Source organism: Tachypleus tridentatus, chromosome 13, assembly GCF_004210375.1.
Source record: "Tachypleus tridentatus isolate NWPU-2018 chromosome 13, ASM421037v1, whole genome shotgun sequence".
Taxonomy (NCBI): Eukaryota; Metazoa; Arthropoda; class Merostomata; order Xiphosura; family Limulidae; genus Tachypleus; species Tachypleus tridentatus.
In genome coordinates, this window is record NC_134837.1 from 177,546,988 (window position 1) to 177,570,987 (window position 24,000).

The 24,000-nt window shown below is 37.9% G+C and overlaps 1 protein-coding gene across 2 annotated transcripts in view; it reads right to left on the reverse strand.

Moving 5' to 3' along the window:
* Window positions 1-24,000, reverse strand: part of LOC143240187 (uncharacterized) — a 98,564-nt gene that overhangs the window by 22,701 nt on the left and 51,863 nt on the right. For both annotated transcript variants that reach the window (XM_076482251.1, XM_076482252.1), the window contains 6 exons: window positions 23,465-23,546; window positions 22,100-22,270; window positions 17,121-17,256; window positions 16,263-16,409; window positions 15,513-15,594; window positions 6,956-7,090 (listed from right to left, as the gene is read on the reverse strand). In XM_076482251.1, coding sequence (XP_076338366.1) covers window positions 6,956-7,090; window positions 15,513-15,594; window positions 16,263-16,409; window positions 17,121-17,256; window positions 22,100-22,270; window positions 23,465-23,546 — 753 coding nt within the window. The remainder of the gene's footprint in view (window positions 1-6,955; window positions 7,091-15,512; window positions 15,595-16,262; window positions 16,410-17,120; window positions 17,257-22,099; window positions 22,271-23,464; window positions 23,547-24,000) is intronic.

The following is a 24,000-nucleotide window of genomic DNA, read 5'->3' on the forward strand; positions in this document are numbered from 1 at the left end:
GAGTATAAGAAGTTGTAAGGTATTTACACCAGCAAAAAGGTAATGATCATAACCCGCCAGGAAGACTAACAGGTAAGTTCAAGAACCACTGTCAGTCACCTGAAGTTGGTCTTTCCAGTCCTGGTTCCGGGTTATGTGTCATAGCAACCAGTATCAAAATGTAAAAGAATAGAAGTTTTAAAAGATACATAGCAAAATTGTAACAATGAGTAGCCAAATGTCCAGTAAAAAGATAAAGTCAAGTAAATGGAGTAAAATTTGTAAAAGTAAATGAAGGTAAAAACAAAATAGCAATTAAAACAGAAAATGGTGTAAAAACCAATGGTAACATCCAGTCTTCAAAGTTGTAAAATATTTACTCTAGCAAAATGGTAATGATCATAACCCACCAGGAGACTAACAGGTAAGTTCAAGAACCACCGTCAATCACCTGAAGTTGGCCTTTCCAGTCCTGGTTCCGGGTTATGTGTCATAGCAGCTATTATCAAAATGTAAAAGAATAAAAGTTTTAAAAGAGACTCCGCAAAATTGTAATAATGAGTAGCCAAATGTCCAGTAAAAAGATATATTCAAGTAAATGGAGTAAAATTTGTAAAAGTAATTGAAGATAAAAGCAAAACGGCAATTAAAACAGAAAATGGCGTAAAAACCAATATTGACACCCAGTCAACAAAGTTGTAAAGGACTACCTGTAGCAGAATGGTAATGATCATAACCCGCCAGGAAGACTAACAGGTAAGTATAAAAACCACCGTCAGTCACCTGAAGTTGGTCTTTCCAGTCCTGGTTCCGGGTTAAGTCAATATGGCCAGTACTAAAAAGTTAAGTAGTAAAAGTGTGAAATGATATGCAGCAAAAGTATAATAACAACTCGCCAGGACGACTAACGAGTAGTTCAAACGGATAGTTCAAATAGTAGCGTTAGTCACCTGAAGTTGGCCTTTCCAGTCCTGGTGTCGAGTTATTTAATATTCTGGCCAATGCCCAATGTCAAATTGAAGGAGAGAGATTAAAACTGCAAAAAAGGAACCACAAATAAAAAGGTGTAATGAATAAATATTCAACACTTAAATGAGATTAAAAAATTAATGGCCATTAAAAATTAAAAACATTATCAAGGTGGACAGAGTCACCATCACCAATAACTCTGTCCAATGTTACAGACTGACCCTGGGAAAAAATATCTTTAAAATATTGCCGTCGTTGAGAATTGTAACCATGGCAAGAAAGTAAAACGTGGCTGATAGTGATTTGAGTGTTACACAAACTACACATTGGTGCATCAGTTCCAGATAAAAGAAAATGATGAGTTAAAAACTGTGACCAATGCGTAGCCTAGTGAGAACAACTTCCTCCTTCCGAACTTTACGGAAGCTAGATGGCCAAAGTCCAATTTCAGGTTTGATTTGAAAAAGTTTGTTGTCATGTTGCTCACTCCAAATGGACTGCCAGCTGGCACGGAGCTGAGCCTTGAAGACAACACCATAATCCATCTACGGAATAGGCATAGGAGTGATGGTGCTGAAGCAGACATATTTAGCTCCCATGTCTGCAAGCTCATTCCTGCGAATACCAACATGGCCTGGTATCCAGAAAAACTGGATTGAAGTAGCTGCTAATGAGAAATGGGCCAGTCGGTTTGAATATCAGCGAGAATAGGATGTGAGCTAATGTGTAGCGATTCCAAGGCAAGTATAGAACTAAGCGAATCAGTATAAATAGTGCAGTTGGAGTACTGCTCAGCTGCAATATGATCCAGGGCAAGCGATATGGCATACAGTTCAGCAGTGAACACAGAAGCTGTAGAAGGGATTCTGAGCGCAACTACTGACCCATAGCAAACCATAGCAGAGCCCACTGAATTACCTGATTTGGAACCATCTGTATAAATGGGAACTGAATGATTGTTTGAAAGATATTCATTGAATAAAAGACGGTACTTCCAATCTGGAGAATCTGCCTTTTTTAGGTGACTGAAAGAAAGGTCACATTTGGGGGCTGTAATAAGCCATGGTGAGATGGGCCAACCTGTGGAATCTGCAATGTTATCCAAGGACAGACCCAATTGTGCCCGGATGCGAAGGCCAAACGGAGCAATGACAGATCGTCTGTTCTGAAAAAGTACTGCCCACCGAGGAAGGAAAACACATTTCCAGGTGGGATGCTTTGGTAAGGAATGAAGTTTCGAAGTATATTGTAAAGATAGTTACAAACAGCGAAGATGTAGAGAAGGTTCATGAGATTCAATGTATATACTTTGAACTGGAGAGGTACGGAAAGCCCCAGTGCAGTGTCGAAGTCCTTGGTGATGAATTGGGTCCAGCATCTTTAAGGCGAGGTCTGGCAGAGCCATAGACCATTGATCCATAATCGAGTTTCGATCTAAAAGAGCACGATATACCTTTAACATTGAACAGTGATCTGCCCCCCAACTGGTAGAAGAGAGAACACGGAGGATGTTCAGTGCTCTTGTGCATTTGACCTGAAGCTGCTTTAAGTGTGGTATAAAGGTCAGTTTACGATCAAAGATAAGACCCAAGAACTTGGTCTCCGGGACCACTGGCAGCAAAACTTCACCGATATGAAGTTCAGGATCAGGGTGAATACCCCGTCGATGGCAAAAGTGCATGCATACAGTTTTGGAGAGAGAAATTAAAGCCGTTCGCCAGAGTCCACTTCCGTACACAATTGAGGGCGGTTTGTAGTTGCCGCTCAATATATCTCATGTTTGACGACTGACATGAGATGTGAAAGTCGTCGACATACAGCCCATTCGCAACAGTGAGAGGGAGTTGTTCAGTGATGGCATTTATCTTTAAACTGAAGAGTGTAACACTCAATACACAGCCTTGAGGGACTCCAAGTTCCTGTACAAAAGAACAGGAAAGTGTCGAACCCATACGAACTTGAAATCTCCTGTCCATTAAAAAATTTTTAATAAACATGGGTAGATGGCCATGTAACCCATATGTATGGAGGTCTCACAAAACGCCATACCTCCATGTTGTGTCGTAAGCCTTCTCTATGTCAAAGAATATTGATACAAGATGTTGGCGGTTGAGAAAGGATTCTCTGATAGATGTTTCAAGGCAATTAGGTGGTCTGTGGTGGAGTGCTGTCGACGGAACCCACACTGGGTGGGCGAGAGGAGGTTGTTTGATTCAAGAAACCAAACAAGACGAGCATTAACCATCCTTTCTAATGTCTTACACAGACAGCTCGTCAAAACAATTGGACAGTAGTTTGAAGGAATCTTGGGATCTTTCCTGGCTTAGAGAAAGGTAAAATAATAGCCTGGTGCCAGGCACCAGGAAAAACATTCTCCTGCCAGATCCGGTTGAAAACAATCAGAAGGACATCAAGAGAAGCAGGAGATAGATGGTGCAGCATGTCATAATGAATATCATCAGGTCCAACAGACGTACTGGCAGACCGATGAAGGGCCATTTTTAGTTCCACCAGGGTACAGGGACAATTATAGTCAAAGAAACAGTCAGTTCAAAAGGAAAGAGGTGAACTCTCTGCCCAAGTCTTGATGGCCAGGAAGGTGGAGGAACAAGCAGAAGTGCTAGATACCCGGCAAAAGCTTTCACCAAGAATGTTAGCGATGTTCCGAACATCAGTCACCTCCTGACCATCAGAGAGTAAGATCGAGAGGGGGACAGAATTGTAGTGCCCATTAACCTTTGAATCCTGTCCCATATGATCTTGGAACTGGTGGTAGAAGATATGCTGGTTGTGAACTTAATCCAAGATTCCTTCTGGCTTTGACGTCTTACCCACCTAGCATGTGCACGGGCCCGTTGGAAAGCAACCCGGTTTGAAAGTGTGGGATATCTACGAAAAGTATCCCAGGCCCGCTTTTGAGCCTTCCGAGCTAAGTGGCAAGCAGGATTCCATCACGGACGAGGATATCGTGGAAAACGTGTCGAGGTTTTAGGAATACACTGAGCAGCTGCATGTGTAATACAGTCAGTTACCACTGCTACACAGTCGTATATTGATTGCTGATTTACGATGGCAGGATCAAGTTTTGTGAGAGCAGTGAAAGTGGACCAGTCTGCCTGATCCAACTTCCACCAGGGCACGCGGGTAGGGTGGCATCGACCACGGCCAGCCTCTCTCAAAAGGTTCGGAAAATGATCACTGCCTAGTGGATTTCTGTCAACCCTCCATGAAAAATGGGAGAATAATGAAGGGGAGCAAACTGAGAGATCAATAGTGGTAAAGGACTGACTAGGTGCATGAGAGTAAGTGGAAGAACCAGTATTGAAAAGAGAAAGATTGTGATCAGAGAGCATCCACTCAACAGATCGGCCCCTCCCATCAATAATAGCACTTCCTCAGAGGGGATGATGTCCATTAAAATCCCCTAGGATTAGAAATGGATATGGCAATTGTTCAACGAGAGCATCAAGATCTGATTGATCATATGTCTCTCCAGGGGACAGGTACAGAGAACAAACAGTAATGGTATGACACAAGGAAACACGGATGGCTACAGCCTCCAAGGGTGTGTTGAGTGACAAAGACAGGGTGGGCACGTGTTGATCAACCAACAGTGCCACCCCTCCATGTACTCGACCATCACACAACCTGTCATTTCTGTACAGAGAAAACTGCAGAATGGTGACTGTATCAGCAGTTTTGAAAAATGTTTCTTGTAAAAAAAGACAAACAGGATGGTAGGAAGCAATCAGCATTTTGATATCATCCAGATTAGAACGTAAACCTCGACAGTTCCATTGTATCAAGGTGGCCATTTTTAAGAACTGGTAGGTGAACTGGCTGGAGAACCCTTCGGTTTACGACCACGTCTTTTTTCTTTACTGTCTTTAGTCGGAGGAGGTCTATCAACCTCCATGGATCCTGCTCTGGGTCGGGTGGGCAGGTTTTGTTATTGGAAGGGAATCCAGTGACTGAGGGCGTGAACGAATAATTGTTTTGTCTCTTGTGGTGGGAGAAAAGATGTATCAGAAGAAATGCCTGTATTTGAAACTGAAGGACATGGATCTTGAGGTTTGTTGGAAGGTATGGGAGGAACAGAGATGGGTGTGGAAGACGATTCATCAACCTTTTTAACCACGGAGGTCAAAAGGCTTTTCATTTGTTTTGAAAACGATTCTCTTGGAGGCACAGAGAGATCTGTCTGCACTCCCACTGTAGTTGTGGAATGAAGTGCAGCAGCATATGTCCAAGATGGAGTTGTGGACAGCAATTTCCAAGCCTCAGGATAACTAATGTTATGTGTCGTTTTCAAATGCTGCACCTCTTTTTCCTCCAACCATTTTGGGCAAGAATGAAAGTAAGAGGGGTGAGAACCATTGCAGTTTACACAATGTGGGTTCATGTCACAGTCATAGGCATCGTGGTCCTTGCCTCCACAACGAGCACATGTCAGGGAACCACGACAAGATGTCTTTGAGTGGCCGAATCTCTGACATTGGAAACATCGAAGAGGGTTTGGTATGTATGGCCAAACCCTGCAAATGAGATAACCTGCCTTGTTGGTGGCAGGTGTACGTGGTGAAGTAAATGTTAAAACGAGGGTACTTGTTGGCAATGTAACTCCATCTTTGCGAGTGGAGATGCGCCTCACTGCAGAAACTCCTTGAGTGGAGAGACCAGCGAGAATCTCTGACTCGGGAACGTTCTTCAAATCCCTTTCAACAATAACTCCTCGTGAAGAATTCAGGGTAGCATGGGGTGTAACCTCGATAGGTATATCCCCAATTGCCTTTGAATTCAAGAGGAGTTCACTGTGTTGGGATGTGGATGTTTCCACCAATATGTCACCAGATCGAAGTTTCTTTACTGACTTTGGAGAGCCAGCAAGTCCCTCTAGTCTCTTTTGAATAAAAAAGGGGACATTTGCCCTAAAGGTTTTCGAAGAGAATGTAATATAAGAAAATGAGGTGCGTGTGTTACTGATGTTGAAGATTGCTGTTCTGAGTATTCAAGGCGTGGTCGCTACCCATTGACTGTTTTTTACAATTTTATTTAAATTTTTAGAGGATCCATAGGGAAAAGAAAAATTTCGGTACCCACTGACCCCACCCACCATGGAGCCCTACGAGGGGACCCACTACAATGTCATGCAAGGACAATGCAGCAACGCCAGGGTTTCGTGAGCACTATACCCAAACACCAGCATTAGGCACAATGTCCACAACACCCGTTGAGAACTTCCAACACTGGTACTTGGTTGACTCTAGCCCAAGTGGACCAGCCGATTGACCAAGGGGCCACACAAAGGCCGCCCATCTACAGGAATTCGAGGCCAAAGTGGTGTGTTCGGGTGGACCCCTCAACCACCAGGATCCTCTCCTCCCCTTCACGGGTCACCACCCACGGCAAACACGTGGGTGGATGTTTAGATCCCAGAGAAGGTAACCAGATAGAACAGAACCTTCCCTGGGAGGTCCCCTCACCACGTACAGGAATCCACACCGAGGGGGTTATATGTAATACAGAATTAAATAAAAGAGAGAACTATTAAGAAATCCTGATAGAGAGCATGTGACAGGTGGGAGTGGCAAGAGGGGTCTAATTTTCTATTTGATGACTCTGTAACCAAACAAAATTGAAGGCTATAAAAATTATGGTTTGTCTGAGCAATGACAATTTTATCAAGTAATTTACATTGAATTTTGTACTTTTTGGAAATGAAGTGAATAAAAGAAAAGTGTCTACAGGAAATTAGTCGTGTGTCACACTAGAGGAAATTCAAGATTTTTTAAAACATTGCCTTATAAAATCAAGAGCTTAAAACTTGTATACTACTAAAATAAAACTTTGAATGTATATCATTCAAATCTTGTGATATGCACAGTAAAGAATTCTCGTGGCAATAGGGTTAACAAATACACTGTTTTTAATATACCAGTTGTCACTGGATAAAAAAGTACTGAAACACTTTTAAGAAGCTGATAAAGTTGATCTAGAGTTTACCTACTTCACACAGTTGGCAAAGACACAGGCATTTACAACTCCTTTTCGTCCAGCCTTGTTGCATGCTGTGACGTATTCGGCATACAGGTCATTCCTTGCTACTGAATGGCCCAAGCTGACTTCATATGCATTCACCAACCTTGAAATGGAAAAATAGGTCGTAAGATTTTGGAAAATAGAGTGCATATGAAAAGGGAGTAACTTAAAGCTTCCGAGAACATTTTAAAGAAAGAAGCATACAAAATGAACAATGTAACTTAATCCTCTGTGTGCGTACATAGTGACAATACTCTTAAAAACAAACATCTCTAATGCTACATACAGTTACGTACAAACAAAGTGTTTCTTGTATGTATGTCAGATGCCAATTTGATTCACATAATAAAACTAATGTTCAATTTCATTTATATTAGGAAAAGAAAAAACATTCTGGAGTATTTAAATTTTTTGTAATGGGCTTAGTGCAATATACACGAATTCGACCACACATTTGCACACAATAAGTGTTTGTGCTATAACTTTTGATACAGCATGTGTATCTTCACAAAATTTGGTAGACATTTAGTAAAGATTACAAGTATTTTGGACACAAAAAATCAGATTTTTTAATGAAACATTTTTACTAAACATTTGTTTGTGAAAATATCTGTTTTGTTACTATTCTGAGTGAAAAATGATTTTATGATTAAAAAAACTGTTCTTCATCCCAAAAAATCTCAAATATTATTTGCGTAATCTCTAAAACTTCCTAAATACATTTCAAACATTTGTTTTCAATAAGACTTATATTTTACATTATTTTCTATACTCTTAACTATGCATTGCTTTTCACTTGACTAACCTCATAACCATCATAAAAATTTAGGAAGTATATATAAATTATGCTTTTTTTGTGCTAGAATGACTACATATAACACAATATATTTACATATATATTTATTATTTTTTATTATATTATATTATATTATATTGGGAGTATCTGCTTTTCTCAGATGACTTGAAGATAGACCACATTTGGGGACTGTAAGAAGCCATGGTGGGATGGGCTGACCAGTGAATATAACAATGTTATCCAATTCATCCAACTGTGCCTGGATACAAAGGCAAAAAGGAGCAATGGCAGATCATCCACCAAGGAAGGAAAACACAACCCCAGGTGGGATGCTTTGGTAAGGAAGGAAGTTACAAAACATATAGTAAAGACAGTTGCAAATGGTGGATGTGCAAAGAAGGTTCATGAGACTCTTATGTATAAGTTCTGAACTGGGAAATTGTGGAAAGCCACAGTGCAGAGCCGTGGTCCTTGATTATAAATGGTGTCCAGCATTCATCAGGCCAAGGTCCTGGCAGAGCCATAGACCAGTGATTCATAGTCGAGTTTTGATTGAATAAGAGCACGATATATCTTTAACATAGAACATCGATCCACTCCCCAAGTGGTGGAAGAGAAAATATTCAGTGCTCTTGTACATTTGACCCGTAGCTGCTTTATATGTGGTATAAAGGTCAGCTTACAGTAAAAAATAAGCCCCAAATACTTTGTCTCAGGGACCACAGGCAGCACAACTTCACCAATACAGAGTTCAGGATCAGAGTGAATACCCCGTTGGCAGCAAAAGTGCATGCAAAAGGTTTTAGAGAGAGAGAGAAGTTGAAGCCATTTGCTGTGGTCCTCTTCAGTAAACAATTGAGGGCAATCTGTAGCTGTCACTCAATATATCTCATGTTCGACAACTGACATGAGATGTGAAAGTCGTTGACACAGAGCCTGTTTGCAACAGTAAGAGAAAGTTGTTCAGTGATAGCATTACTCTTTACTGAAAAGTGTGACACTCAAATCACAGCCCTGAGGGACTTCAAGTTCCTGTAGAAAAGAACAGGAAAGTCAGTGATGTCGAGAAACCCACTTGTTGAGAAATTTATATTACTCTTTACTGAAAAGTGTGACACTCAAATCACAGCCCTGAGGGACTTCAAGTTCCTGTAGAAAAGAACAGGAAAGTCAGTGATGTCGAGAAACCCACTTGTTGAGAAATTTATATGCAAAAATGGCTCGTTTGGGTTGAGAAAATATTTTACACAGAGACCCTAACCCAACCATAGAAATTCCCAGTAACCAGTTAGCAACCCTAATAGAATTCACCACGATAAAGACAAACTTCATGTTCAACAACCAAAACTATATACAAACAAATGGCCTAAGCATGGGCAACCCAGTATCACCAGTTCTAGCCAATATTTTTATGACACAAGTTGAAACACAAGCAATTAACATAGCATTACATCCACCACTATACTGGTACAGATATGTAGATGACACGGTTGCAGGATTCAAATCTACAGAACACATACTTAATTTTGTCAATCACATTAACTCTATACATCCCAACATTAACTTCACATGTGAACAGGAAGAAAGCAATCAAATATCATTTCTTAACCTCAAAATTACAAGAACCGACACACAATTCAAAACAGAAATCCACCGAAAAATCACCCATACTAGACTATACATTCCTTGAGACTCAGCACATGAAACAAAACAAAAACTCAACATACTAAGAAACCAAATAAACACAGCCATAAAACTATGCTCACCAGATAAAATTAACGATGAATTAGACAAAATAAAACAATACTTCATCAACATCAATAAGTTTCCCCCACAAACCGTAGAAAACATTATACGCACACACCTAGAAAGAAAGCAAAATCAACCAACTAAAGTAAATATACCTCAAGAATCAAAAAATCATGAAACCATATACTGCAGTATACCATATATTCCTGACATCAGCAAACAAATAACCAACATTTGGCAAAAATTAGTAACAAAATATGACATTCTAGTTAATACCAAATTTATTCAAAAACCAGGCACAAAACTGAGGTCTATACTATGTAAAAACTACACTGACAAACACCACACCAACATTATTTACAAAATACAATGTGATAACTGCCATGACTTCTATATTGGAGAAACAAGTAAAAAATGGAAACCAGATTCAAAGAACATAAAAGTCACCTTCACACGTTTTGAACACTGCAAGTCAAATAAACACAACATAACCATAGAAAACACTCAAATACTAAATAAAGAAACAAACATAAACAAACGTAAAATTAAAGAAGCCTTACTTATACAACAACTTAAACCCAAAATAAACCAATATAAAGGAACGCCATTATACCTATATTAATATAATAAAATAAATAAAATTATATATTCAAACATCTAACACCGCCCTCTACATTCCGACACTCAGTTACACAACCCCTTTCAAACATGTGGTCAGCTTCCAGTCAGTTACCTCTTTCTTTGTGAACCTGACGATGACTGAAGAAGGTCGAAACGTTGTTCGCTCTTCTATGTAAAATATTTTCTCAACCCAAACGAGCCGGTTTTGCATATAAAGAACAGAAAAGTGTTGAACCCATATGAACTTGGAATCTCCTGTTCATAAAAATGGACAAATGGCCACGTAACTATATATATATATATATGGAGGTCTCGCAAAATTTCATACCTCCAAGTTGTATCATAAACCTTCTCAATGTCAAAGAATACTGATACAAGATGTTATTTGAGAAAGGCTTCTCTGATGGACGTTTCAAGTCAAATCAAGTGATCCATGGTGGAGCGTTGTACCCGGAACCCACACTAGGTGGGCGAGAGAAGGTTGCTTGATTCAAAGAACCGAAAAAGACGAGCATTAATCATCCTCTTTCAGGTCCTACAGAGACAGCTCGTCAAAGGAATTGGATGGTAGTTTGAAGAAATCTTGGGATCCTTCCCAGGCTTAGAGAAAGGTAGGACAATAGCCTGGTGTTAGGCATCAGGAAAAATATTCTTCTGCCAGATCCAGTTAAAAACAAATCAGAAGAATAGCAATAGAAGTAGGAGATAGATGGCACAGCACTTCATAATGTACATTATCAGGTCCAACTGATGTACAGTTAGACCAATGAAGGGCCAAGTTTGAATTCCACCACTGTAAATGGACAATTAAAGTCACAGGGACAATCAGCTCGAAAGAAAAGAGGTGATTGCTCTGCCCTAGTCTTGATGGCTAAGAAGGTGGAGGAAGAACCAGAAGTGCTAGATACCCAGCAAAAGCTTTCACCCAGAGTATTGGTGATACTCCAGGTATCAGCTACTTCCTGGCCATCAGAGAGCAAGATCGAGAGGGGGACAGAGTTATATTGCCCACTGACCTTTTGATTCTTGTCTCACATGACTTTGGAACTCATGGTGAAAGATATGCTGATTGTGAACTTAATCCAAGATTCCTTCGGGCTTTCACATCTTACCCACCGAGCATGTGCACAGGTCTGCTGGAAAGCAATGCAGTGCAAGAGTGTGGAATACCTATGAAAAGTATCCCAGGCCCATTTTTGAGCCTTCAATGCCATGTGGCAGGCAGGATTCTACCACAGAAAAGGATATCGTGGAAAACATTTTGAGGTTTTAGGAATACATTGAGCAGCTGCTTGTATAATACAGTCAGTTACTTTTGCCACACATTCATCTATTGATGGCTTACAGATGATGGCAGGATCAAGTTCTGCAAGAGCAGTGAAAGAGGGGCACATGGGTCGGGTCACATCGACCACAGCCAGTCTCTCTCTCAAAATTATAGGAAAATTTCCCTCCCTCGTGGATTATTGTCAACCCTCCATGAAAAATGGGAGAAGAGTGAAGGGGAGCAAACTGAGAGATCAACAGCAGTAAAAGACTGACTAGGTGCATGAAAATAAGTATAAGAACCAGTACTGAAAAGAGAAAGGTTGTGATCAGAGAGCAGACACTCTACAAAGCACCCCTCCTATCAATATTGGCATTTTCCCAGAGGGGATGATGTCCATTAAAGTCCCACAGGATTAAATAGGAAGATGGTATCTGTTCAATGAGAGCATCAAGAGCTGATTGATCATAGGTCTCTCCAGGTGACAGGTAAAGAGATCAAACAGTGATAGTACGACCCAAGGAAACATGGATGGCTATGGCCTTCAAGGGTGTGTCAAGTGGCAAAGACAGGGTGGGCACACGCTGATCAACCAACAGTGCCAGCCCTCCATGCACTCATCCATCACACAGCCTGTCATTTCTGTACAAAGAAAACTGCTGAAAGGTGACTATATTGGCAGGTTTCAGAAATGTTTCCTGTAAGGAAATACATACAAGATGGTAGGAAGCAATCAGTGTTTTGGCATCATCCAAATTAGAACGTAAACCTTGACAGGTCCATTATATCAAGGTGGCCATTTTTATTTATGTGTAGGTGAATTGGGCGAGAACCCTTCTGTTTATAACCACATCTTTTTTCTTTACTGTCTTTAATCGAAGGAGATCTATCAGCCTCCATGGATCCTGCCTTGTACTGATTTGGCAGGTCTTTGTTGTTGGAAGAGGATTTCAGCAACCGAGAATGTGAATGAATGATCATTTTGCATCTTGGGGAAGGAGAAGAAGATGTACCTAAGGAAATGCCTGTACCCAAAACCAAAGGAAGGGGATCTAGGGATTTGTTGGAATGTAAGGAAGGGACAGAGATGGGTGCTGAAGTTGATTCATCAACCTTTTTAACCATGGAGATCAAAAGACTTTTCATTTTGTTTAAGAACAATTATTTTGGAGGTACAGAGAGATCCATCTGCACTCCCACTGTAGTAGTGGAATGAAGTACAGCAACATACATCCGAGATGAGGTGGTGGACAGCAATTTTCGAGCCTCAGGATAAGTAATGTTATGAATTGTTTTCAAATGTTGTACCTCTTTTTCTTCCAACCATTTAGGGCAAAAACGAAAGTAGGTGAGAGCCATTGCAATTGATGCAATGAGGGTCCGTTTCACACTCGTAGGCATTATGGTCCTTGCCACTGCAACGAGCACATGTCAAGGAACCACGACGTGATTTTCTTGAGTGACAGAACTGCTGATACTTGAAACATCTGAGAGGGTTTAGAATGTATAGCCATACCCTGCAATTAAGAAAACTTGCCTTGATGATGGCAGGTGGACATGGTGATGCAAATGTCAGAATGAGGAGGTTGGTCGACATCATAATTCCATCTCTGCAATCAGAGATATGTCTCACTGCAGAAACTCCTTTGGTAGAAAAACCAGCGAGAATCTCTGACTCAGGGATGTTCTTCAAATCCCTCTTAACAATAACTCCTCATGAAGAATTCAAAGTAGCATGAGATGTAACCTCAATAGGTATATCCCCAATTGTCTTTGAATGCAAGAGGAGTTCACTGTGTTGAGTTGTGGATGTTTCCACCAATATGTCACCAGATCAAAGCTTCTTTACTGACTCTGGAGAACCAGCAAGTCCCTCTAGCCTCTTCTGAATGAAAAAGGGAGACATTTGCCCTGAAGGTTTGTCTGAAAGAGAATGTAATATAAGAAAATGATGTACAACAGGTGTTACAGATGTTGAAGACTGCTGCTCAAAATCTTCAAGACGTTGTTGTTTACCTATGGAGTTTTTCATTATTTTATTTAAGCTTTTATTTGGAGAATCCATAATAAAAAAGGAATATTTCAGGACATTTGCCCTAAAAGTTTGTCTGAAAGTGAATTCAACAAAAGAAAATGATGTACAACAGATGGTACAGATGGTGAGGATTGCTGCTCAGAATCTTCTAGATGTGGTCATTTACCAAAAGATTGTGTTTTCACTATTTTATTAAGATTTTTAATTGGAGTATCTATAATAAAGAGAGGGAAATTTTGGTGCCCACTGACCTCACCCACCATGGTGCCCTAGGAGAGATGCACTACAATGTCAAACAAGGACAATGCAGCAACACCAGGGTTTCGTGAGTACTATACCCAAACACCAGCATCAGATATAATGTACACAACACCTGTTGAGACCATCCAACACTGGTACATAGTTGACCCTAGCCCAAGTGGACCAGCCGACTGACCCAAGTGAGCCCACCCCAAGGCCACCCGTCTACAGGAATTCAAGGCCAAAATTGTGTGTCATGGTTGAACCCCTCAACCACCAGGATCCTCTCCTCCCCTTCACAGGTCACCACGCATGGCAAACACATAGGTAGATGTTTAGATCCCAGAAGAGGTAAACTGAAAGAACAGAACCTTCCCTGGGAGGTCCCCTCACCACATACAGGAATCCACACTGAGGGGCAAAGACAAGGATACTATCAGAAACATGTTTTAACACAGCATCATACAAACAATATCCACAATTAACAACTTATTCATACATAATACCTTCACAAATAGTATCACAAAGACAGGGATAATGATAGAAATGTTTTAACAGAGAATCACACAAACAATATCCATAATTAAAAACATAATCACACACAATACCAACACATACAATATCACAAAAATAAGGATACTGATAAAAATATGTTTTAACAAAGCATCACAAAGAATATCCATAATTAACAACACAATCATACACAATACCAACACACATATAGTATTACAAAGACAGGGATGCTAATAAAAATATATTTTAACAGAGCATCACACAAACAATATCCATAATTAACAACATAATCATACAGAATACCAATACATACAGTATCACAAATACAGATACTAACAAAAATATGTGTCAATAGAGCATCACACAAACAATATCTATGTTACTAACACAACACAACACATATAGTATTAGGATGCTAAAAATATTAATCATCAAGTACTGTGGCATGTAATTGTAGAGATCACAATGAAACAATATGGTGGCCATACAAATCACACATTTAAAACTACCTTGAAAAATATCTGAATATTACAAGTATTTCAGAGTATCAGCTCAGAAGAATCAAAGCTTATACTACAGAAAATTATACTAGTATATAAACGTTCATATACGTATATAACAATACACTGTCTGTTATATATATATATATATATATATATATATATATATGTAACAGACAATGTGCTATTTTGAGCATATGATTAAATTTGAGGGTAGGTTGGTAGAGATAATGAAACTGCATACACGTGTCCAAACTTTGTACTGCACAATATACAACTAATAGGAAGGAAACAAACAAATATAATAAACTTTATTAATTTTATAAAGACAAGTAGAGAGCAATTTATATATGCAAATTGCTAGCTAGAGTAATACAAAAAGTTTTAAGATACAAAATGTACTGAAATAAGAAAGTTGAAACTATATAAACTGTGTTACTTAAAATTTAAAAGTTTTATCCCTACCTTGGCGAAGACAAGCAATTACAGAGATTTACCAAAGCACGGATAAATTGTTTTAAAATATAAGTAACTCAATATTTGTAATTTTGACTTTTTTGTTTCAATGCTTTCTTTAGCATTAAAGCTTTCTGTGTTATTGTAACTACACAAGTTCAATGCACATCAATCACTATTTGTCCTTATAAAATTTAATTTTTTTTATCATACTTGTCTTCATATACTTAGAGTATCTAACAAACAATACCCATACTAGTAAAATAATCACACGCAATAATGTCACACATGTAATGATAAGATATCAAAAATACTAATACATACAAGTGTCTCACAAGCAATATTTACCAGTTGCATGCAAATGACTCAGAATCCACTTCTGCCAATGATTGTGTTGTCGAATCTGTTTGATTTGATGTTAAAGATGATGCTTCAGAGTGTCATGTTAAAAGAAAACTCAATAAACTGTCCATAGCCACATTTATACTAAAACTACAAATGTTATACTTGATGCAAGTCATTATACATATATTAAAAACCAATTTAAAATGTTATAAATACAAAAATATTACAATCTTACAAAACTGTTTAAAAATTGTATACATCAATTATGATCTTGTATGAATGGAGTTCAGAATAATAGCCTTAAATCTCAAACTTTACTCTTAAAAAAATTATCAGTAAATTAGACTTAAGCTGTAACTAATATATTAAAATTCATAAAAAACACAAAAAAACAAATGAAGTGTTAATTATATTTAAAACAAATAATATCAAATATAAGAAACATCTTTTTACCATCAATATGTTGGAAATGTGATAATGTCTAGAAAAAGTTACTATTTCTTTACTAATTAATGTTTCACACTTCCACAACAAGAAAATATATCTCAAAGTCCATCACCAACCGGTCCCTTTAAGGAAAAGTGAAAAGGAGTATCTGATGGGTTTTGGTTGGTGTATATGCAATTTTCAAAGCTGTGTGGCATTACTTGCAGGTACAGATACACACAAACAAAAATAGTTCTTTTAAATATTGCAATAATAATACTGAAATGATCATTACTACATTTGTTAAATATTTATACTGTTTATTACCTGCATGTGAAGGAGTTCCAGGACAAGAAGCAGCCTGCTGAGAAAAAGGTTCATTGACCGCTTCAAATGTTTCAACCAGCTTGAAGTTTTTGTGGTTACCTTCTTTACAGTTCTCTGGGTCAAATGTTAGCAGGTCTACCAAAATTGCTTTTACACAACACATTATCAATTATGTTGTAAAATGTGAAAGTCATAACAATAATCACTATTTAATATGAGAAAGTATAGCCTTCAGTACCCCTTAAAAAAACACTACTACATCTGGTTTGCATTAACAATAAAATTGAGGTAGGATGTTAATATATACAGTATGGTCTAGAAAACACACACACACACATATATATTAGAAAATGTATACACAGCATTAAAATAAACATTAAAATGTTGTTTTTATATAATCAAAATAAACCATATCAGTGGTATTTTGATATGGAGACTTACTTCTCAATCATATCAACATATAGTTTTTATTATTCCTTAGCGATTTAAACGTAATTTAGTCACCTTTCTTTCATAACATGTTTTTTTCAACTATTCATCTTTTTTATTATAAATAAAATAAGCAATAATTAATTTCCTGCATGTAACAAATTTTAGACAAAATTGATATAAATACCCATCTGTAACATACTAAATCATGACATTCAAATATTTAATTTACAAACATTTAGCCATTTTTTTCTATATTACCAGTCTTTTAATGTTAACAGGAATGATTACCCTACTACAGAAGTTAGAAAAAGCTAACCACCAGCTACTGTACATGAAAAATTACTTCACAGGAACATCAACTACGTAATATAAATCTCAGTGAAAGGCCTGTGGAACTGTTCAATTATTCTCTATAGTTATACTCACCAATACATTTGTGGACTCTGATGATTTTTTCGCATGTCCTTTTACCTAAACTAGAGACTGCATACAATGCTTCAAGAGTGTGGATGAGCAACATGATGTCCTGGATAGTTAGCAACATAAACATTCTTTCACAAACCTAAAGTTAACAGAAGAATAAAATTCCAACTTTAGTACTTGAGCCAAATTCTATCACGTTATTAATTTATATTTAGTATATGATTATTTTGCTCAGGAAACTTGTTTTAGAAAGCTAATATTCTTTTTTATTTCACTGGCCCAACAGTGACAATAATTTTCACTTTCTGTCACACGATTACTCTCAACTGACTCATAAAGTAAACACTCTTAAATACGTAAAGATAATGGCAAACATAGATTTTAGTCATTAACTAACAGCTGTTCTATTTTATTGAAGTTAACCACAAAACTACACAATGGGCTGCCTGTGCTCTGCCCACCATATGTATCTAAACCAGATTTCTGGTGTTGTAAGGCTGCTGACATACTGTTGTGCCTCTGGAGGGCTAACTAATAGCAATCACAATATTTTATGAGTGCAAAATAACAAGTATTATTATTCAGAGAAACACTGAAAGATAAAAATTTGTACTTGTTTGTTTTAGAATTTTCATGAGCAACATAATGTTGATCTGTGCATAACCATCCTCACTGAACTGATAGACTAGAGGGAAGGCTGGTTGGTTGATTTAGTGTTTTATGGCACAAAGCAGCTAGGTTATCTGTGCCAAACATCCAGTAAAAAGTTAAAATTAAATTTAGTAAAATTCATAAAGAAAATCAAAACAAAGTTTAAAAAAAAACAACATAAATAGCATCCCAATGTTTACATCTAGTCTACAACGTCAAGAGAAAAACTATAGTAATTCAAGTTGTAAAGGACTTTCTGTAGTGTAACTGTAATAATCATAACTTGCTAGGAAGACTAACAGGTAAGATCAAAAACCACCATCAGTCACCTAAAGTTGGCCTTTCCAGACCTGGTTTCAAGTTATTTGACGTTGTGGCCATTTTCAAAAAGGAAAGTCATAAAAAGGTTTTAAAAGATGTGGAGCAAAATTATAATAATAACTCGCCAGGATGACTAAAGGGCAGTTCAAACAGATAGTTCAAACAGCAGCATGAGTCACCTGAAGTTGGCCTTTCCAGTCCTAATTTCGAGTTATTTAATGTTATGGCCAGTTTCCAATTTCAAATCGAACTAGATGAATTGTGATTTCTAAAAGAGAGCCACATTAAGAAGGTATAATGTATAAATTAAAACATTTAAATGGCATTAAAAAGATTAATGGCCTTTAAAAAACTAAAAACATTTCCAAGGTGGACAGTGTCACCATCACCAATAATACTGTCTAATGTTATGAATAAACCTTGGAACACAACATGCTTAAAATGGTGCTGTTGTTGAGAGCCATAATGATGACAAAAAAGTAAAATATGGCTTATGGTGATTTGAATGTTACACAAACTACACACTGGTGCATCAGTTCCAGATAAAAGAAAACGATGAGTTAAAAACTGTGACTAATGCATAGTCCAGTTAGAACAACTTCCTCTTTCCAATCCTTACGGAAGCAAGACGGCCAAAGTCCAATATAGGGTTTTATTTGGAAAATCTTGTTTTCGCGTTGCTCACTCCAAATCAACTGCCAGCTGGCACAGAGCCAAGTTTTGAATACAGGACCATAGTCCATGTATGGAATAGGCACAGCAGTGATAGTGCCAGAGGAGATAGACTTAGCTGCAGTGTCAGCGAGCTCGTTCCCACAAATACCAACATGGCCCAGTATTCAGAAAAACTGGATAGAAGTAGATATTAAAGAGAAATGGGCAAGTAAGTTTTGAATATTGGCGAGAACAGAGTGTGAACTAACATGAAGCGATTCCAGGGCCAGTAGAGAACTAAGTGAGTCTATAAATGATGCAATTTGAGTACTGCTTAGCTTCTATGTGATTCAGAGCAAGAGAAATGGCATACAGTTCAGCAATGAACACAGAAGCTGTAGAGGGGATTCTGCAAGCAACCACCAAACCACAACAAACTGTGGCAGACCCCACACAGACACCTGATTTTGTACCATCTGTATAAATGGGAATGGAAGGATGGTTCAAAAGATATTCAGCAAAAAACAGACAGTATTTCCAATCAGAAGTGTCTGCTTTTCTATCAAATAAGAGCACGAAATATCTTTAGCATAAAACATCGATCAGCTCCCAAAGTGGTGGAAGAGAGGACATGGAAGATGTTCAGTGCTCTTGTACACTTGCCTTGTAGCTGCTTGATGTGTGGTATAAAGGTCAGCTTACAGTCAAAAATAAGCCCCAAGAACTTTGTCTCAGGGACCAGAGGTAGCACAACTTTACCAACACGGAGTTCGGGATCAGGGTTACTACCCCATTAACAGCAAAAGTGCATGCCAATGGTTTTTAAATAGGGAGAAGTTAAACTGTTTGCTGTGGTCCACTTCAGTAAATGACTGAGGGAAGTCTGTAGCTGCTGCTCAATATACCTCATGTTCAATGACCAACATGAGATGTGAAAGTTGTGGACATAAAGCCCATTTACAACAGTGAGAGGGAGTTGTGCAGAGATGGCATTAATCTTTATACTGAAAAGTATGACACTCAAAATACAGCCCTGTGGGACTCCAAGTTCTTGTAAAAAAGAACAGGAAAGTGTCAAACCCTCAAAAACTTGGAATCACCTGTCCATTAAAAAATGTCAATAAAAGTGGGCAAATGTCCACATAACCTTTATAAGTGGAGATCTCGCAAAATGCCATACCTCCATGTAGTACCATAAGCCTTCTCAATGTCAGTGAATATTGATACAAGATGTTGTTTGAGAAAGGCTTATTTGATTGATGTTTCAAGTCAAATCAGGTAGTCTAGGTGGAGCTCCCACACTGGGTGGGCAAGAAGATGTTGTTTGACTGGAAAACCAAACAAGACTAGCATTAACCATCCTCTCTAAGGTCTTACAGATACAACTCATAAAAGCAACTGGATGGTAGTTTGAAAGGCTTGGAGAAAGGTAGGACAATAGCCTGGCACCAGGCATCAGAAAGAAAATTCTCCTGCCAGATCCAGTTAAAAACAATCAAAAGAATAGTAAAAGAAGCAGGAGATAGATGGTGCAGTATTGCATAGTGTACATCATCAGGTCCAACCAATGAACTACCAGACTGATGAAGGGCCAGTTTGAGTTCCACCAGTGTAAAGGGATAATTATAGTCATAGAGACAATCAGCCCAAAAGGAAAGAAGTGATTGCTCTGCCTGAGTCTTGATGACAAAGAAGGTAGAGGAAGAAGCAGAAAGTGCTAGATACCTGGCAAAAACTTTCACCAAGAGTATTGGCAATGCTCCAGGTATCAGCGACTTCCTGGCCATCAGAGAGCAAGATTGAGAGGGGAACAGAGTTATATTTCCAATGACCTTTCGAATCTTGTCCCACATGACTTTGGAACTAGTAGTAGAAGATATGCTGGTTGTGAACTTAATCCAAGATTCCTTCTGGCTTTGACGTCTTACCCATCGAGCATGTGCACAGGCCCGCTTAAAAGCGATGTGGTTTGAGAGTGTGGGATATCTATGGAAAGTATCCCAGGCTCGTTTTTGAGACTTCTGTGCCATGTGGCAGGCAGGATTCCACCATGGACAAGGATATAGTGGAAAACGTGTCGAGATTTTAGGAATACATTGATGAGATAACCTACTTTGATGGTGGCAGGCAGACGTGGTGATGTAAATGCGAGAATGAGGACATTCGTCGGCAACATAATTCCATCTTTGCAAACTGAGATACGACTCACTGCATAAACTCCTTGGATGAAAAAACCAATGAGAATCTGACTCTGGGATGTTCTTCAAATCCCTCTCAAGAATAAGTCCCTGTGATTAATTCAACTTAGCATGAGGTGTAACTTCAATAGGTATATCCCGAATCAACTTTGCATGGAGTTCACTGTGTTGAGATGTGGATGTTTCCACCAATAAGTCACCTGATCAAAGATTCTTTACTGACTTTGGAGAGCCAGCAAGTCCCTCTAGTTCCTTCTGAATGAAAAAGGAAGACATTTGCCCTAAAGGTTTGTCTGAAAGTGAATGCAACATAAGAAAATGAGGTACAACAGATGGTACAGATGGTGACGGTTGCTGCTCAGAATCTTCAAGACGTGGTTGTTTACCTATAGATTGTTTTTTCACTATTTTATTAAGATTTGTAATTGGAGTATCCATAATAAATAGAGGGAACGCCAGGGTTTTGTGAGCACTATACCCAAACACCAGCATCAGATATAATGTCCACAACACCTATTGAGAACATCCAACACTAGTACTTGGTTGACCCTAGCCTGAGTAGACCAGCCGACTGACCCAAGGCTGCCAATCTACAGGAATTTAAGGCCCAAGTGGTGTGTTAGGGTTGGACCCCTCAACTACCAGGATCCTCTCCTCCCCTTCATGGGTTGCCATGCACAGTATACGCGTGGGTGGATGTTTAGATCCCAGAGAAGGTAAACTGAAAGAATAGAACCTTCCCTGGGAGGTCCCCTCACCACGTACAGGAATCCACACTGAGGGGAGAAAGAAGATTATTCAACAGCACCAATTATCATCTTTTAGGCTACTCTTGTCTGACAGAATAGTTAAATATTGTTGTCACTCTTATACCACACACACACAATCCCAAAATGCAGTACGTTTTCGTGGCAACAGGACACGAATGATGATTCAGAGCCGTATGCTAACCATCAGGTCATGCTCAGCTCAAAAAAAAACTAAAGCTAAGATTCTAGAGTGTCAGAAACACCTGCAAAAAATACTCAGGTAATCCAATAATTATATGTTTGTATTTTGAATTATTAATAATAAAATTACTTTAAAGATACGTAACATTTTTGAAAAAGTATGTAAAATTTGATTGGAAAGAAATTCACCAAAAGAGCACCAGCTTACTTCATACTGAATCTCTAATGCAATCACTTCCTCATTACTCTCAAACTGACATAATTTGGCTAGAATCTCCAGTGATCTGATGGTGGTATGTCGATCTTGCGCCAAGATACCCTCGGTCACTGTTCGCCACATTAACCTTGACAATGGATCCTTTTCTATTTCAAGAGAAACCTTTAAAGAAGAAAGCATTCTTTAATGGATCTACTTCTCTCTCTCAAATATCTTTCTCTGAAGAAAACAGAAAACATTAAACCTTAAATTAGAATCAATAAATATTGGTAAAATATAACTTCACAATATGAACTTTTAATTATTTAGAGATTTATTTGAGATGCTCATTCAAAGAATCACCACTGAAATCAGAATACATTATTCCTGACAATGTATATCAAAAGTACACAACCTCAATGATATGGAATGATGGTATTTCATATATACATGTATGTCAAAAGTTTATAATCCCTGGCAACTGAGAAATACAGCTCCACTGTAACAAGTATATTATCCTTGACATATATTTAACAATGGTTTTCAATTGTGAGAAATACATTACTTTAAACAACTGTCTGATGAAGCCATCTTCACTGTGACAGTATAATATCCAAGACATTTATCTTATAAAGTTTTCTCCATTGTGAAAAATGCATTTATCAGAACAACTCATGAAGCCATCTCCAATGTGAGAATTGGATTATCCTCAACATCTATCTAATAAAGGCTTATACGCTGTAAAAAGTACATTATATTCAACACATATGTCATAAAGTACTTCCAATGCAAGAAAGATACTATCTCCAATATCAACCTGAATGTAAGAAGTAAATTATGCTTGATGTCTACCCGATTAAGGAATCCTTTGTATGTACAACATCCCTCATATATGAAGAATTCATCTGTTTTTTGTACATCAGAGATACATCATCCTTGATACTGGATGAAGACTTCAAGTGTTTGACAACAATAATATGAACTCCAAGGCTTTTGATCCTAGTATTTTTACTGTATGTCAAGAATAATATGTGACTGAAGTGTGTTCCCAAAAGGTAAATCACCACTGATATCTGAGGATTGTATTTATTTAATGAAGTATCTTAAAATTAGATCATGGGTACATTACCCATGATGTAAAGGATAACTATATTGACAATTATTACATTCTTTTTGTAGGCCTAAGGCAAATCTTTATTTCTAACTGGAAGAAAACCTTATCAACTGTTAATAAATGCATACATCGTCCATTTTCAATAATAATAATTGATATGTGTTATTAAAGGTAAAACAGCACACAGAACAATTACTGATAAATAAAATGTGTAAAAATTTCTATTTAACTAAGATATTAAAGATGTAATGTATAGACATTACCTGAGAGGCAATATTTCCAAGTGTATCTAAGGCTATCTGTCTCAATCTGGCCCATTCACAGTGTACACATAGCAAAAGCATCCTGAAATTAAGTCAAAACAATTAGAATACAGAATTACTGTCCTGTAAATTAAAAACTTTGTTAAAAGCTGTGAAAATATAGCCATGTGGAATCTCCTAAAATTACAACATTTAAACAAAAAAAATATATATATATAACAAATAATTATTTTTAGATGTAACATAACAGCTTAGAGAATGGGTCTGAGTTTCATTTTCATTTTTTTCAAGTACAAACTTTTGGACTCAGAAGGTGAAACCCTTTCAATTGTGTACTTGATTAAGTTCAAGGTCTCATAGATTAATTTGCTGTAATCCTGCCTAAACAAATTTCAATTCAAGGGTAGACTGGTAGAGATCCCGATGAGTAATAAAATTGGATCAGGTGTATATGTGCCTTATGCATGGTTCTGTTAGCACACAAAAATACAATTTAAAAAATGGTCTCATAAATTGATTTTCTCTAAATCTATCTA